Below are 18787 nucleotides of genomic sequence, written 5' to 3' on the forward strand. Positions count from 1 at the left end.
ATGCACTGCCTCTGTCTTTCTCAAAATAAACTTTATTAAAAAAAAAAACTTCACCCAGGTCAAACATGAAATGATAAGGCAAGCAAGGACAGGTCCTCAGGGAATGCTTATTATTGGGGACATGTGAGGAAATAATGAAAGTTTTGAAAGAGACTTTCTAGAAATGCAAGCACCATTGGAACAGGGATTTTTTGGCTTTATTCACTGGAAAGTACCTGACTCATAAAAAGTGCTCAATAAATATCTGTTGAATAAAACAAAGAGAGAGGCAGCAAACCAATAGTATAAAGAAATAGCAAAGAGTTTCAAGAAAGAAGAAATCAACACTGTCCAATATTGCAGAGGTACAGAATGAGAATGAAGAAAGGGCCTTTGGGTTTAGATATTTTGACTTAGTCTGTGAGGACAGTGTCTTAACAGAAAAGATTTCCAGAGAAAATGTGGTAACAAAGCAAAAGTATCAATACAGATACTACTTTTGAAACATTTGGTGAGAAAGAGGAAATTAGACAGTAGCTTGTAGGGAAAACTGAATTAAAGAAAGATTTTAGTATGCTTGCAAGCTTAGAGCCAACAGCTAGTAGAAAGGAAAAGGCTGAAAACACAAAAGGAAACAAAAGACACAAAAGATTGGTGATGATGAAACCAAGTATGGCCAAAAAAAGGAGAGGAAGTCAAGGAGAGGAGGGAAAATTCTGATATGTCCCAAACCGTTAAAATATAACTAGCATTTTGATATATAAAACAATCTCCTGGGTGGCTCAGTCGGTTGAGCATCTGACTCTTGGTTTGGCTCAGGTCATGATCCCAGGGTCATGGGATCAAGCCCAGCATCAGGTTCCACACTGAGCTTGGAGGCTGCTCAGGATTCTCTCTCTCTCTCTCTCTCTCTCTCTCTCTCTCTCTCTCTCTCCCTCCCTCCCTCCCTCCCTCTCTCTCTCTCCCTCTCCCCTCCCTCCCTCTCTCTCTCTGCCCCTGTCCCCTGCTCTCTCTCTCTCTCAAATAAATATAAATAAATAAATAAATAAATAAATAAAACAATCTCCTATAATTTTGCTTAGCATTACTCCAAACTGATTTCCTAAAGGAACTAAATTCAGTTTCTAAATCAACAAAGAATTACTAGGGCCGAATTCCAAACAACCATAAAAACAAAATTTCTTCAAAGGCCTGAAACATTTGAACTCAATGTTGAAACATACGCCAAACATTGCTATGCAAATACTGTAAAATAAATCATGCTAATTTGTCTGGCTAGATCCTACAACATTCACATTCAAGACAGTAATCAGCAGATTTTGCTTTGCCTATGATCCCTGACTCTAGAGGCTGCCAAAATCCCACATATCAAATACAACATAAGTTGTAGTCAAAAAGTCGTGTTCTCACTCAGAACCTAAAAAACAGCCTAAGGTTGCCCCCCTTCTACTACTATTAAACCACAGTCTGAAAACTGAAGGACTCAATTCAAGGCCAATATAATTTATCCAAATCTAGGAAGGCCACTGCAAAGCCACATTCACATTTGCAAATTTCCAAGCTGTCTGCTTTACCTGCCATCTCTGCCCTAGCCTTGGAAATGTTAGTTATGATAGACATCCAAAAGACATTTTTCTTCTTGGAAAAGAAACAAGGAATCTCCCACTCTTGCCTTATCTCCCTTCCAAAAGTTTAGTTAATCAGTTAACAATGCCAATAAACTTTGCATTATCAATTAGTGCACACTTTAAAATTAAGGCTGTTATTGGTACACTTATCCACAGCCTTGCTTTGACTTGCATATTATCAGCATTTTCTTTTACTATATTTGCAAAGAAAAAAAAAGGTACACCATAAAAAGACTTAATAATTTTCTTTCAAGAGACATGACATGTATAATCTTATAAAAAACCAGAAAACTAAAAAAACCAGAAAACTAAAAAACAAACAAAAACAAACAGAAAACTGTTATTCAGTCCCCTGATACGCTTTAATTACAGCCATGAAAGGCTAAAGCTTACAGACAAGCTTCTGAGTCCCACACCTTGACATGCTTTTTACTTCTTTGCCCAACTGCACTTCAGGCTTACTCACACATCAGTTCCATGTCAAAAGTTTGGCCTTCTTTATCAACTTTCCATTCTAGGCAAGTTGACTTTCGCATCATCTGGAATCTAACCTTGTATATATTGCCTGTGTTCCTGCCATTTACTCTTCACAGACAACATGTGGCCTATGTACACATGTCCATCAAAACGTAACCCTCTACAAGGTTCATTCAAATTCCACATCTTCCACAAAGGTGCTCTTCTCTGTACTGATCTCTACATTTGTTCTCAGCAGCCTTATCTTTCCACCTCCCCCTTATGAGAAAACTCAGCCAGGTGCTATTCATATGACATTTCACCACCATATCATATACTTGCATACATTTGAGCCCTCACTATAGCAATTTTTTTCTTACTCAGAACACTCTTCTTTTTTCCATTCTCTGTTCTCCAGCTTCTTGTCAGCCTTGCAAACCTGTGTTAACCAGCTGAGGCTACCATAACAGAATACCACAAACTACATGTCTTAAATATCAGAAGTTTATTTTCTCATCATTCTGGAAGCTAGAAGTCCAAGACCAAGGTGTTGGCAAATTTGATTTCTGTTGAGAGCTTTCCTCCTGGATTTTAGATGCCTACCTTCTTGCTTTGTTATATGCAGACCTGGTTCTCTGGTGTCTCTCTTCTCTTTTTTCCTTTTATTTTATAAAAAAAAAATTTTTATAGAGAGAGCATGAGTGGAGGATAGAGGCAGAGGGGGAGGGGAGGGGTGGGAGAGGTGGGGGGAGAGAGAGGGGAAGGGGGGAGGGAGGGAGAGGGAAAGGGAGGGAGGGAGGGAGAGAGGGAGAGGGAGAGGGGGAGAGAGAGAGAGAGAGAGAGAGAGAGAATGAATATTTCAAGCAGGCTCCATGCTTGGCACAGAGCCTGACATGGGGCTCAGTCCCATGACCCTGAGATCCTGACCTGAGCCAAAACCAAGAGTCGGACACTCAACTGACTGGGCCACCCAGGTGCCCCAGTGTCTCTCTTCCCATAAGCACACTAATCCTATAACATCAGGGTCTACCCATATGACCTATAATTTAACCTTAATTACTTCCAAAGAGTCTTACCTCCGAATGCCACACTGGGGGTTAGGGCTTCAACATATGAATCCTGAGGGCACACAAACATTCACTACACAATATTCTCACATTTCATGATCAACCTAATTATTACCTACTCTGTGAACTAGTCAAAATAATTAAGCATATCTTTCTCATGTCCATAGCATATTGTGACCTAGATGTGACCTTCTTATTGCTTCTGATTTATCTTTGTGTGCTTGAAAAGAAAATGTTAGATAAGGATTCGAGAGAGAGAGAGAGAGAGAGAGAGAGAGAGAGAGAGAGAGAGAGGAGGGAGAGATGTATATATATAAATGTATATGTATATATACATTTATATTGTCCGGTACTATACTCTTACTAATTGTCTTAACAATTTCTGAATCTCCCATTATGACTGTAGATTTGTCTATTCCTCCTTATAATTCTGTCAATTTTTGCTTTGAATATATTGTGTTAAATTCATGGAGATTAAGAAAGGCCAAATTTTCCTAGAGAATAAACTTTTCCTTTTAGCATTAAGGAATGACACTCATTTTGCTACTTTGACTAATTATGACATAAAGATTATTTTGTGTTACATTAGTTTTATAAGACTAATCAGTTAACTTTTGGTTAGTATTTTCCTGCTATAGTCACGGAGCAGAGAGACATGGAGCCCAACACAGGACTTGAACTCACAACCCTGAGATCAAGACCTGAGCTGAGATCAAGAGTTGGACACATTATTATCCAACTGAACCACCCAAGCGCCCCTATTCCTTTCTTTCAACCTTTCTATGCCAGTACATTTTAGGTCTATCACTCATAAACAGAATATATCTAAATTTTTTAAATCTAATCTGAGAAATTTAAGTGGCAAGTTGAGTCCGCTTACATCTACTGTGAATACTGATATACTTTCATTCACGCCTACCACCTTATTTTGTGATCTCTATTTACCAAGATTTTCCTCTACTTCATTTTTCTCCTTTCCTGTCTTTTACTGCAACGATTGAGTTGTCTTCAAAGGCATATCAAGAGCATTGCAGTGGAAGTGGTGCAGACAATAAGGGGGTGCATTGTCTGTAAAGAACCTTAAAACAATATTAAAATCAACTGAAGATGAGTCTGTTTTCCATTATCACCATTTGCTGGCAGTTCTAAAAATGTCAGTTCAGAAATGTGTTTTTGTTGCTTTTTACTATGATTAGTGCTGAGTTTTGATAATATATAAGTCTCAAATTAGCAAATTTTTATTATTTCAATAAGCATTATACTATACATGCAGTTGATTTAGAGAACTCCCAGTTACACAGTCTGTACCACATACATACGCATACATACTCATGTACTTATGTTTACAGATAACGTTGAGTGGTTCAGAATCATTCAAGCTTACTTTAAGGGTAGTTTCATATCTCCAATCCTTGTTGTCTACACATTTCCGCATTTAAACAGCAGATTCAAAACAAAGTGATATACTAAGACAAAGAAATAATACTTGAGTATCTTCCATTCTGTTATTCTTTGAGGAAAAATAAAAGATGGGAGACTAGGTTGGCAGAAGAATCCAAAAGAGCAATGCTTGAACACCTGAATTGTTTTCACCAAAAACATTCTAAAGCAGATAATTTGATGATAATATTTACCATAACCTAGCCATTTTCTGATTTTTATGGAAGAAATCTTTAGAAGTTTTTATCAAATGTATTAGAAAATGGTATTTTTTCTAGAAAAGACATTTTAGTGAAACCGGGTATTTTTTGAAAGCCACTAGAATTGATATCAAGATAAAAAGAGATATGGTCAACACTGCAGTTTCAGAAATCTATTATAAAACACAATTTTTAATAAAACTGCCAAATTTATCCTTATGTGCCTCTTTTTTTTCATTTCACATACATGTGCACAGACACACGTGTATGTGTGCACATGTGTATATATACATACATCTGTCATTTCATGAGAAAAAAATTTTTCAAAATTATAAGTTTTCTTTGATCAACTATGAATAAATATAGATTGACAAATTTTGTATACTGGGTACTGAACAAGAATATGCAAAGAATGCCCATTTTGTGAAGTCACTGACAGATTTACAAAAGTTGTTCCTTTTCTGACCATCATTTGTTTCATCTCATAATCATTACTGAAAATAATCTGTCAGAGGATGACATTAAAAAATTATCCACTCCAGGTGTCAAATACATAAAGTAAACCAGTGGTTTTCTTTATGTTTTCTTTTACCATTTTGGAGGTTATACAATTTGTTTCTATTCTTTGGGTAACTACTCTTAAATTTTTAACTTGCATACTTGACTTAACCTAATCTGAAGTTAACAAATATCTCTAGCTTCCTCCCAAATAATACAAGGACTTCAAAATGAATGAACTGATTCTACTCTCCCATCTTCCATATTATTGTTTACAATAATTTGAGATCTACTTTGTTTTTATATCCCCCCAAATTTATTCACTACCATTATGTACACTCAATGCTTATGTATATTTAACAAAATTGTATTCCTTTTTTTTTAAGTTTATTTATTTTGGGAGAGCGTGAGCGCATGCATGCACACAAGCAAGGGTGGGGCAGAGAGAGAGAATGCGCAAGAGAATCCCAAGCAGACTCCTGACTGCCAGCATGGAGCCCAACGCAGGGCTCAACCCCACAAACTGTGAGATCGTGACCAACATCAAGAGTTGGACGCTTTACCCACTGGACCACCAGGTGCCCATTAATTCCTTTTTAACACATTGCTTCTTATTGTCCATTTATTATTTTTGAGTAACACTGCCTTGTTCCTGAAGTACATCCTTTCAAGTTCTTTCAACAAGGGCTATCAGTAGTACACTCAAAACTATTCCTTATTTCCTCTCGCGCATGAATAACAATTAGCAGGGAACTGATCTCTACGCTATTCCAATGAATTGGTAAATTACTACTGAAATACTTACTTCCTCCTCCTCTGAATCACCGTCATCATCATCATCATCATCTTCGGCATCTTCATAAAGAGGTGGAGGTAAAGGACCAACGATATCTTCCTCAATATGATTACCTGGTTCTTTCATCATTTTAAGAGGTAAAGGAGGGCCAATTAACTCATCATCAGAAGAACCAGAACTCTCTTCACTTTCACTGCTGCTTGTATCCCTGAAAACACAGAAACAGAAACTCTTTGCCTCTACTGCAACAAAGAACACTCTAGAGATAGTACTGATTTCCCAGGAAACTCTGCCTCTCCTTTTAACAACTAAGTTTTTATTTTAACTAATTAATTAATGTGTAGTTTGTTAAAATTGTAATTCAGACGTTAAATGTGTAACTCAGGTATTATTTTATCTTAAGAAAGTAAAAGTTTCTTTTATCTACTTACCCTAAACATAAAGTCAGAGTTAAAGGTCACAGCAATTATGTTACGGGCCCCTGAGATAATCCTCACTCACGAAGAGCCAGCAGAACTGGGATGTGGGAAAAAACTACAAACTACTATATCCATAAGAAAGAAAACCACTGAGGTAACCAATTCCTCTGTTTCCTATATCTGAATCCAATCACTGTTTTTACCACAGGAGCAAATAAAGGCAGCCATGTAAGAAAGTTAGTACTACTCCCATAAGGTTTCAATATATTTTCTGAAACACAAATTGTTTCCCAATTTTAATTCAAATTTGTTGAGTTGCTAAAATGTTTTATGTAGCATCCCTGGATTCTAAAACTGTCTTACTGTAAGGAGCATCACACTGATTCTCAAGGTGTTTTTCTACCCAGCACACCGGAGGACCATTACGCAGTTGCATGAGGTCTTTATCACGCACCTCTAGGCATTGTGAAATCCACCACCATCCACCATATGCCTCCATTTCCCATCCCATCCCAAAGGGTTGAGAATTGTGTTCATAATTGTGTGCATTAATCTATCAAATATTTTATAAAACTCAAAGTATTATTGCCCTCTAATAAAGTATTTCTAGTATGTAAGCTCCATGAAAACAGAAATTTCTGTGTGTTGTGTTCATTGCTGTCTCTAGCACCTAAATGAGGCCTGACGTAATTAATAGGCACTCAATATCCACTGAAGAAAAAAAACACGTGATTTTTCTTTTTATTTTCATCTAAGATCAATATTGAGGGGAATACATACTTAAACACTTATCCACATACAGAAACAGGAGCAAGCAAACCTCCACGGAGAGCTTCTCTTTGTTTTTGCAATAGCTTAGCTCATGGTTCTCCAGCCCTACAGGCCTTCTTTCAAACCATATAGGTTTTTTTTTTTTTACAATTTTTTTTTAAATTTTTTTTTTCAACGTTTATTTATTTTTGGGACAGAGAGAGACAGAGCATGAACGGGGGAGGGGCAGAGAGAGAGGGAGACACAGAATCGGAAACAGGCTCCAGGCTCTGAGCCATCAGCCCAGAGCCCGACGCGGGGCTCGAACTCACGGACCGCAAGATCGTGACCTGGCTGAAGTCGGACGCTTAACCGACTGCGCCACCCAGGCGCCCCTCAAACCATATAGGTTAAGCTTGGTCCAGCATGAGGGTCTTTGCACTTGCAGTTCCCTCTGCTGGAACTGATCATTAAATGGCCTCTTTCTCATCTTTCAGGTCTCATCCCATGTCACCTCCTCAAAGAGGCTTTAATGCCCCCCCCCTTTCTTAATCTTCAAACACATCCCTATCAGTCACTATTATCTTCATTCTCTTAGTGTATCTTTATTAAATACCTCACTAAGTTATCTTATTTGATTGGTTACTCAGTTGTTTACAATCTGTTATCCATCTCCTCAAATATCCCAACAATATGAGCTCAGAGATCTCATCTGACTCCCTAATTGCTGTATCCCCAGTGCCGAAACCAGTGCCTAACCCACAATAGATGTTCAATAAATAACAGCTGGATGACTGAATACATTTTTATTAAAGTAGTCACACTCCAAAATTTTCTCCTTTGTGATTAAAATCACAAATTCCCAACTGTACTAGTTTAGAAGTCGCAGACTTTCTTAATGCAAAATTATTCAGAGCACAGAGAGCTCTAACTAAACTGTTAATCTTTAGCACCAATGCTTTAACTGAATTAACTAGTTCAGAAGCAAGCACTGAACTGACAACTACATGAAGCCATGTTGATTCCACGGCTGATTATGCAGTCCTAATACCCACATGAAACTAGATGGAATGTATCAGCTTCTATGCAGCTTCTAAGTCCATTTCTGTCTTTTTGCTTCTAATATACACAAGGCAAAAAAATAAACTATTTTAACATATTTTCAATTTCTGAAAAACAAAGTCTGTAAAATTATGCCCAAAAATGTCCGTGACAGAAAACAGAGCACATTCCATGTTTAAAATATGCCTTGACTCAATGTGGTGCCAAAATATGAACCAGATCCTGAGAAACAATATGCATCTGATGAGAAAACAGAGGAGTCAAAACCTAACATTTTTCTCAGCTGACTTTTTAAAAGAGAGCTTAGCTAAGCATTAAATAAGATGTGTAAGTATACAATTTCAGTTTAGAAATTAAATTCATAAGCAAAATTCATTATTTCTGGTACTAATTTCTTTAGAGAAAATGTAAATGTCTGAATGATTCCTATCTGACAAATTATGAGTACATCAATATTTCTCTCCTATCCTGCAGCTATATTTCATTGAATAAATGACATATTTCTTCCCAGTATTTGATTTTGAAGGGCAACTTACATTCATATACTATTTCTTTAAAGCCAAAAAAAGGGGGTAGTCTTAGGGACGCCTGGATGGCTCAGTCAGTTGAGTGTCCAACTCTTGATTTCAGCTCAGGTCATGATCCCAGGGTTGTGGGATCAAGCTCCGCATGAGGCTCTATGCTGAGTGTGGAGCCTGCTTGGGATTCTCTCTCTCCCTCTCTTTCTTTCTCTCACCTTCAGCCACGCTCCCCTGCTTGCACATGCTCTCATCCTCTCTCTCTCTCTCAAATTAAAACAAATGTTTTTAATTTATTTTTTTTAATTTATTTATTTTGGGAAAGAGAGAGTGTGAGCAAGAGAGGGTCAGAGAGAGAGGGGGAGAGAATCCCAAGCAAGCTCCACACTGTCAGCGTAGAGCCGATGCGGAACTCCAACTCACAAACTGTGAGATCACGACCTGGGCTGAAATCAAGAGTCAGGTGCTTAACCGACTGAGCCACCCAGGCACCTACCAAAAACTTAAAATTTTTTTTAAAAAGTGGTAGTCTTAAATGACTACCTTCCTCTAAAACAAATTTTAACAACATTGTAGATTTTTTAAAAAATTTATTTGGGGGCGCTTGGGTGGCTCAGTCGGTTAAGTGTCCAACTCTTGATCTCAGCTCAGATTTGATCTCAGGGTCATGAGTTCAAGCCCTGAATTGGGCTCTGTGTTAAATGTGAAGACTACTTAAAAAAATAATAATAATGAATAAAAAATAAAAATGGTTAAAGGACTTCAATAGTTATTTCTCCAAAGAAGATATATAAAGGGCCAATAAGCACATGCAAAAATGCTCAAAACCTTTAGACATTAGGGAAATGAAAATAAAAACTACATGATACCAATTCACACCTACTAGGATGACTATATTAAAAACATAACAAAACAAAATGGAAAATAACTAATGACAAGAATGTGAAAAAATTGGAACCCTCGGACATTGCTGATAGGAATATAAAATGGTGCAACCACATTGTAAAACAGTTAGGCAATTCCTCATAAAGAAAGTTAAACAGGGGTGCCTGGCTGGCTCAGTCAGAGGAGCATGCGACTCTTGACCTCAGGATCGTGAGTTTGAACCCCATGTTGGATGTAGAGATTACTTAAAATAAATAAGGGCACGTGGCTGGCTCAGTCAGTGGAGAGCACGTGACTCTTGATCTTGGGGTACTTAGGTTCAAGCACTACGTTGGGTATAAAGATTACTTAAAAATACTGGGGCACCTGGGTGGCTCAGTCAGTTGAGCATCCAACTTCGGCTCAGGTCATGACCTCACGGTTTGTGAGTTTGAGCCCCACGTTGGGCTCTGTGCTGACAGCTCAAGGCTTGGAACCTGCTTCGGATTCTGTGTCTCCCTCTCTCCCTGACCCTCCCCTGCTCATGCTCTGTCTCTCTGTCTCTCAATAATAAATAAACATTAAATATATATATATATATATAACTTAAAAATATTTTTAAAAATGAATCTTAAAAAGTAAGTGAATAAAAATTAAAAAAAAAAGAAAGTTAAACATAAAATCACCATATAACCCATAAATTCCACTCCTAGGTATATACCAAAAAGAATTAAAAGCAAAGACTCAAAAACATACACTAGTACACCAATGTTCATTACATTCACAAAACTCAAAAGGTGGAAACCCAAAAATAGTAACACATGAATGGATAAACAAATTGTGATATATACATACAATGGAATACTATTTAACCATTTAAAGGAATGAAGTTCTGATACAAGAACTTTGAAAACATCATCCAAAGTGAAAGAAGCCAGATATGAAAGGAAAACAGTGTATAATTCCACTTATATGAAATATCTAGAACAGGTAAATTTCAAGGAGACAGAAAGTATATCAGAGGCTATCAGTGGCTAAGAGGAGAGAACAGTGAGAAATCATTGGTTAATGGTCAAATTTCTGCTTGGTGTGTAAAAAATTTTGGAAATAGAAAGTTGCCACGGTAGAAAAAAAATCAAGACAGTGGTAAAAGGTTACAATTTACAAATATGAAGGTAAATAAAAGATGAAAAACAAAAAAATTTAAGTAGTTTTTTTCTGGAAAGTAAGAATCATGAACAGGGAAAAACAATGTTTGACTTCATAATGTGTATAAATTCTTTGACAAAAATTTAAAAGATCAGTGGTTGTTGGGAATTAGGGGGAGGAAGGAATGAAAAGGTAGCACACAGAGGATGTTTAAGTCACTGAAACTACTCTGATATATAATGGTAGCTACATGTCATTACATATGTGTCCAAACCTACAGAATGTACAACATCAAAGACTGAACTCTCATGTAAACTATGGATTCTGAGTGATGATGATGTGTCAGCATGGGGTCATCAATTGTAACAAATGTATTGCTCTGGTAGGGAGGTGTTGATGATGAGGGAGGTAGGAGGACAGGAGCTATATGGAAAAAAATCTCTGTACCTTCTGCTCAATTTTGCTATGAGCCTAAAACTAATCTAAAAAATAAGGCCTTGGGGAGCCTGAATGGCTCAGTCGGTTAAGCATCTGACTTCGGCTTAGGTCATGACCTCACTGCTTGTGGGTTCCAGCCCTGTGTCTGGTTCTATGCTGACAGCTCAGAGCCCAGAGCCTGCTTCAGATTCTGTGTTACCCTCTCTCTGCCCTTCCCCCACTCATGCTCCTTCTCTGTCTCTCTCTCTCAAAAATAAACATTAAAAAAAAATTTTAGTTAAAAAATAAATAAAATAAAAACTAAATCCTATTAAAATTAAAAATAAAGGGACAGGGAAAATTGATTAGCCATATGGAGGAGAAAATAAAACTGGATTACAACTTCACATTACTCACAAAAAGCAATTCTGGATTGATTAAAGACATAAATGTTAAATACAAAACTTGAGAACTTTAAGAAAAACATAGGAAGTTTTCTTTATGATCTCAGAGCAAAGACTCTTTTTTCTTTTTTTTTAAGTTTATTTATTTACTTTGGGGGAGAGAGAGTGTGTGTGCAGGAGCACGAGAAGGAGAGGGGCAGAGAGAGAAAGGGAGAGAAAATCCCAAGCAGGCTCCATGCTCAGCAGCTCAGCACAGAGCCTGACACAGGGCTTGATCCCACAACCGCAAGATCATGACCTGAGGGGACATCAAGAGTCCAACGCTCAACCAACTGAGCCACACAGGCACCCCAGGACTCCTTTCTTAAGCAAAACACAAAAACACAGAAGAAAAGATTAATAAACTAGAATACATTAAAATGTGAAACTTGTGTTTATTTAAAAAACACCATTAAAAAATAAAAAAATTATAATAAACCATCAAGCAACCCAGTATAAAATCTGACAGAAGATACAGTTCTTTTTATATCTTCAGAAGAAAAAATATATCTCCAAAAAACTTTTAAAATGATGCACAACTACACTAGTAACCAGCAAAGTGCAAACGAACATCATAAGGCTATTACTTCACAATAATTAGATTGGCAAAAATGAAAATGTGTAACAATAATGGGTGTTGGCAAGGATGTGGAGCAACAGGAATTCTTACACTCTGCTGGTGGTAATGTAAATGGGTACAAACTCTTCAGAAAATAATTAAGCCAAATAGAGTAAAAGTAAGTATGTACTTAAAGACCTAACAAGTCTACTACTAGATACATACTGTAAAGAAACTTTTGCACACATAAAACAGAGGATGGCTACAAGGCAGTAAAAACATAAAAAATATGTCATAATAATACAGGAAAACAGCAACCTAAACTGACTAGACAATGGAAAAAATTAGTGTATTTCTAAAAAGAAAACCAAACTGCACTGAAAATAAACTATAACCTCACTTGTGAACATGAGTGAATCTCAAAAACATCTTGGATTAAAAAAAAAAAAACAACAACACCAAAGTGAAAAAAAATCCAAGACAGCATTAACAGCATCAATATAAAATAAGAAATCATAAGGCCCCTGGCCTCAGTCAGTTGAGTATCTGACTCTTTATTTCAGCTCAGGTCATGATCCCACGGTTTGTGGGATCGAGCCCCAAGTCAGGGCCCTGACAGTGCAACGTCTTCTTGGGATTCTCTCTCTCCCTCTCTGCCCCTCCCCAACTCAACACTCACTCACACGCATGCACTCTAAATAAATAAGTAATTTTAAATAAGAAATCATACAAAACAACATACTGTTTAGGAATACACTTATACCTAATAAACTATTTAGAAAAAAAGGAAGTAAGGGTAAACAAAGTGAAGATTTCCCCTGGGCAAGAAAGAGAAATATGAGCAGAGAGAGGACTTCAAAGACACTAGTAAAGCTCTATACTGTCTCCCAAGCTAGGTGTTCACTTCATCATTCTCTCTACTTTAAATGTAGGATATACAGAGCTTTATATGTATAATATACTTCATAACAAAAATTTTTTGTTTAATTAAAGGGAAAAACAACCCTTACTTTACAGTGTCCATAATCTTATGAAAGAACACACAGCAGAAACAGTTTACATAATAGTGTATAATATGCTAAGTGCTATATTAGAAAGGTTGTAAAATATGCAAAACAATATTATGTATGTCTTAGGGATACAAAGATACACAATAACATTATAAAGAGATACATAAAAAAATTTTAAATTTAGAAGATTGGTTACTTCTGCCAAGAAGGGAGGGGGTGGCAATGGAAGGCAGTTCTGAGAAGTGTTCACCATAACAGTAAAAGTTTACTTCTTAAGTTGTCTAGTGGATACTGTCCTTTATCAACTTTTTGAAAGTCTTAAATACTTCATAATAATTTCTCACTTATAATTTAAAGTAATTTTTATTGGGGCGCCTGGGTGGCGCAGTCAGTTAAGCGTCCGACTTCAGCCAGGTCACGATCTCGCAGTCCGTGAGTTCGAGCCCCGCGTCGGGCTCTGGGCTGATGGCTCAGAGCCTGGAGCCTGTTTCCGATTCTGTGTCTCCCTCTCTCTCTGCCCCTCCCCCATTCATGCTCTGTCTCTCTCTGTCCCAAAAATAAATAAACATTGAAAAAAAAAATTTAAAAAAAAAAAAAGTAATTTTTATTAAATCTAGAAAAAAAGAGAATAGTATAATAATCTCATATCTCAGGGACAATAACTGCCTAAGAAATATATCTTAGAGAGCCTACCTAAGTGGCTCAGTCAGTTAAGTATCAGACTTTGGCTCAGGTAATGATCTCACGGTCCATAAGTACAAGCCCCATGTCGGGCTCTGTGCTGACAGTGCAGAGCCTGGAGCCCGCTTCTGATTCTGTGTCTCCCTCTCTCTTGACCCTCCCCTCCCTGCTCGTGCTCTTTCTCTCTCTCTCAAAAATAAATAAACATTAAAAAAAATTAGAAACGTATCTTGAATAAAATATGCTCAAACACATGAAAACAATGTTTGTACAATGAAATGTGATATAACTAAGATTCTTTAAAAGCTAGAGAATGTTGGGGCACCTGGGTGGCTCAGTGGGTTAAGCGTCCGACTTCGGCTCGGGTCACGATCTCGCGGTCCGTGGGTTCAAGCCCCACGTCGGGCTCTGTGCTGACAGTTCAGAGCCTGGAGCCTGTTTCAGATTCTGTGTCTCCCTCTTTCTCTGACCCTCCCCTGTTCATGCTCTCTCTCTGTCTCTAAAATAAATAAATGTTAAAAAAAAAATTAAAAAAAATAAAATTAAATAAAATAAATAAATAAAAAGCTAGAGAATGAGAAAAAATATCAAATCCAACAAGTTTATCAATATAAACTATGAGGTCCAAATTCAAGTGGAGAAAGAAATGATCAGATTTATTTTTTTTAAAAAAATACGTAAAAATCACAAGAAAAACTGCATAGCCTTATAGCAATTAAAATTATGCAGAAATTCGGGGCGCCTGGGTGGCGCAGTTGGTTAAGCGTCCGACTTCAGCCAGGTCACAATCTCGCGGTCCGGGAGTTCGAGCCCCGCGTCAGGCTCTGGGCTGATGGCTCAGAGCCTGGAGCCTGTTTCCGATTCTGTGTCTCCCTCTCTCTCTGCCCCTCCCCCGTTCATGCTCTGTCTCTCTCTGTCCCAAAAATAAATAAACGTTGAAAAAAAAAAAAATTTTTTTTTTAAATTTAAAAAAAAAATTATGCAGAAATTATACAACTTCGAGTTGCCTCATTAAAGAAAAAAGTCATTTAACAGTTTCCTCCCACCTATATGTTCTAGCATTTTGTCCTAGTACATGAAAACCATTATCAAAAGGGCCTTTAAAAGTCCTTAACTAATGTTGGGGCGCCTGGGTATCTCAGTCAGTTAAGCATCCAACTGCAGCTCAGGTCATGATCTTGAGGTTTGTAAGTTCAAGCCCTGCATCAGGCTCTGTGCTGACCACTCAGAGCCTAGAGCCTGCTTTGGACTCTGTGTCTTCCTTGCTCTCTGCACCTCCCTGCTCATGCTCTGTCTCTCTCTCTCTCTCTCTCGCAAATAAACATTAAAAAAAACATTTTTAAAAGTCCTTAACTAATGTGTACTTTCTCATTTATCTAAAAATGTGTATTTGTTTACAAAATTTCAAGAGAATTCTTTTTAATTATGGGCTTTCTCTTCCCTAGGAAAAAGGTCACCCTGTCCCTTCTCAGAACCAGTAGAGACTGCTCCCCCTAGTGCCAACGCATAGTCATCGTGGTGACTGACAAAAGAAGCTGTCACTTGGTTTATATTTCTGAGAAAACTAAAATCTGATAGTGTTTACTTGCTGACCTCTAATTAGAACTGAAGATCTTTAATTAAAAAAAAAAACTGAAGATATTTTAAAAAAATTTCTTAGAACAAAATCTCTATCCTCTTTTTTCCTTTGCAATGACTACCAGTTTCAATTATCTAAGATAAGATAATCAATTATCTAGATTCAATTTAATCTGAGATTAAACACCTAAATGGGAGCAATAATTTAATAGAATCCTTTTGAGAAAATCAAGCACCTGGAAGATGATTTAGAGCAATCTCTGACCACATTTGAGCCTGAAGATGTTGGTTCAATATCTTCATTTTGCCTTCTTAATTCTTTCTCTCTGTTCATTTCTTCCTCTTTTTCTCTTGCTTCTGAAAAGATTAAAAAATTTTCCAACAGTTACTCTTCAAAATTTTTCACTATTAATAAAGGCTAAAAATTAACATAGTCACAGAGATGTAACTTAGAGTGGTCCCAGTAACAGCAAAAAATTATCAACCTACATGTCTAACAATGGGAAAATAACTATTGTAAACCACGATAATATAAAATACAGCCAATAAAATTAGTGATGGAAACGGGGCGCCTGGGTGGCGCAGTCGGTTAAGCGTCCGGCTTCAGCCAGGTCACGATCTCACGGTCCGTGAGTTCGAGCCCCACGTCGGGCTCTGGGCTGATGGCTCAGAGCCTGGAGCCTGTTTCCGATTCTGTGTCTCCCTCTCTCTCTGCCCCTCCCCCGTTCATGCTCTGTCTCTCTGTGTCCCAAAAATAAATAACCGTTGAAAAAAAAAATTAAAAAAAAAAAAAAAAAAATTAGTGATGGAAAATGTACAAATCTGGGAAAAATAGTAACAGGTGCACTAAGCAAAATTAGCATGTGAATAGCATATGAACCACAATGTACTATCTAAAAAGATATGGGAGGAGTCTGGCTGGCTCAGTCAGTGGAACATGTAATTCTTGATCTCGGGGTTGTGTGTTTGAGCCCCACATTGGATGTAGAGATTGTTTAAAAATAAAGTCTTTAAATCAATTAATTAATTATTAATTAATAAAAATAAAATAAAAAGATGTGGAAGGTTATAAGTAAAAAAGTATCTAAAAGTAAGATCTTGTATTGAGGAGGGCACCTTTTGGGATGAGCACTGGGTGTTGTATGGAAACCAATTTGACAATAAATTTCATATAAAAAAATATACATATATATATAAAAGTAAGATCTTAGGTAATTTTACTTTTCATTTTCAATGTTTTACACTATAAACAGAATTTTGTTCATTCCTAGGTCACCTGGGTGGCTCAGTCAGTTAAGCGTCCAACTTTGGCTCAGGTCATGATCTCATGGTTCACAAGTTCAAGCCCTGTGTCGGGCTCTGTGTAAAAAAAACATTTTGTTCATTTCTGAATTTCCCACACTGGATTTGTGGTCAAGGACTTCCCACAAAAACCATGAGAAAATTTCAGATTTCTAGAGTTATTTACCTTGGAAAGACAAAAACAAATATCCAAAGAAATTAAATCTTTTTCCTCTGATAATCTCACTCTACAATTGAGGGACACATAGGAAGGAAATTAATTATATGAACAGTCTGGTTCTTAACTACCATGATCCTCAATAACTTAAGATAATCTTTAACATTTTTCCTTAATGATGAAAAAACAATACACCCAAACTTAGGCACTATTAAAGGGTACTTATTAATTGGAATGTTGTACTCTTTAGGGTCTTTTGTTGCTAGGACCTGGATGATGAGAAACAAGGAGATAACAAGCAAGTGTCAACAAGTAACTAGATATCCTCTGAATTCAAACAAGGAAGATTAAACTCTGCAGGAAGAGGTAAGGCAAATATATACTACAGCCCTAGCTCGTGTTCATATTTTTTGTGCTCACCACTGGGCTAAGGTGACTTAGAAGTTGACAATTCTGCACTCTGATGCTGAGGTTGAAAAAAATAAAAAAAGAGGAAGATAATGTCCTATAAGAGCTGCCCTGGGGCACCTGGGTGGCTCACTCAGTCAAGCGTCCCATGTCAGTTCAGGTCATGATCTAACAGTGGGCAGGTTCAAGCCCCTTGTTGGGCTCTGTGCTAACCAGCTCAGAGCCTGGAGCCTGCTTTGGATTCTGTGTCTCCCCCTCTCTCTCTGCCCCTCCCTGCTCACGCCTATATCTCTCTCCTTCAAAAATAAACATTAAAAAACAATTTTTTTTTTAAAGAGTTGCCCTGCTTGGCTCCTACCCTCATCCTGCTTCTCCAGTCAATCCCTCTGTACTCTACAGGGTGGGAGGAGAGGGGTTCGGGGGTGAAAAACACTTGGACATTTGATCCTAGGCTCAGGTCTTGGGCAGTTCTGACCTTACTCAGTAAACAGTACCTCGGCATACATTATTAGCTATCCAACAGCCATTTCTCCCTTTTTCCCTTGCTCCGAAAACCACAATTTTCTCCCGATAAGAGCAAGTGCTTCAGCAGATCCTGGGCCCCTCCCCGCCCAGAAAGGGTTAAAACTTGATTCCAACTCAACTTTATCACTCTTGTCAGTGGCTGTTTTTTGGAACTGATGTGCCACACTAATACTAATCAATTAAGATCTGAGGAGAAGTCAGCTGGAAGAAAACTTGAGAAAGGTTTTCTTTTTTTTTTTTTTTTTTTTTAAATTTTTTTTTTTTTTCAACGTTTATTTATTTTTGGGACAGAGAGAGACAGAGCATGAACGGGGGAGGGGCAGAGAGAGAGGGAGACACAGAATCGGAAACAGGCTCCAGGCTCTGAGCCATCAACCCAGAGCCTGACGCGGGGCTCGAACTCACGGACCGCGAGATCGTGACCTGGCTGAAGTCGGACGCTTAACCGACTGCGCCACCCAGGCACCCCAGAGAAAGGTTTTCTTACTTCTTTTATTTATTTTGAGAGAGAGAAGAGAGAATCCCAAGCAGGCTCCACTCAATCCCATGACCTTGAGGATCATGACCTGAGTTGAAATCAAGAGTGAGTTTAACCAACTGAGTCACCCAGGCACCCCTTACTTTTAAAACATATATCAAACAGTATCCTTTCAGCCTGTGGAGGTGGTCATCTGCATGTAACAAAATTTCACTTACAATTTTAGGTCATGAGAATATACCCAGCTTGGGACAAGCCAATACCCTACAACTGGCAAAGCAGAAAAAGAGGGAAAAACTTAATATTCTTCAGGTCAGGACTCAGAAGATGGAAGAGCCCCATTCCAGAATTATTGTCATGTGCAACAGTACATTTTTCTTAGTTGTGCCATTTTTATTTTTTA

General features: G+C 37.7%; 1 protein-coding gene across 2 annotated transcripts in view; it reads right to left on the reverse strand.

Annotated features, from left to right (window-relative positions):
- Positions 1–18787, reverse strand: part of WDR70 (WD repeat domain 70) — a 312572-nt gene that overhangs the window by 284369 nt on the left and 9416 nt on the right. For both annotated transcript variants that reach the window (XM_047858021.1, XM_047858030.1), the window contains exons 4-5: positions 15751–15871; positions 6074–6272 (exon numbers count right to left, since the gene is read on the reverse strand). In XM_047858021.1, coding sequence (XP_047713977.1) covers positions 6074–6272; positions 15751–15871 — 320 coding nt within the window. The remainder of the gene's footprint in view (positions 1–6073; positions 6273–15750; positions 15872–18787) is intronic.

This window comes from Prionailurus viverrinus, chromosome A1 (assembly GCF_022837055.1).
Source record: "Prionailurus viverrinus isolate Anna chromosome A1, UM_Priviv_1.0, whole genome shotgun sequence".
NCBI classification, from domain to species: domain Eukaryota; kingdom Metazoa; phylum Chordata; class Mammalia; order Carnivora; family Felidae; genus Prionailurus; species Prionailurus viverrinus.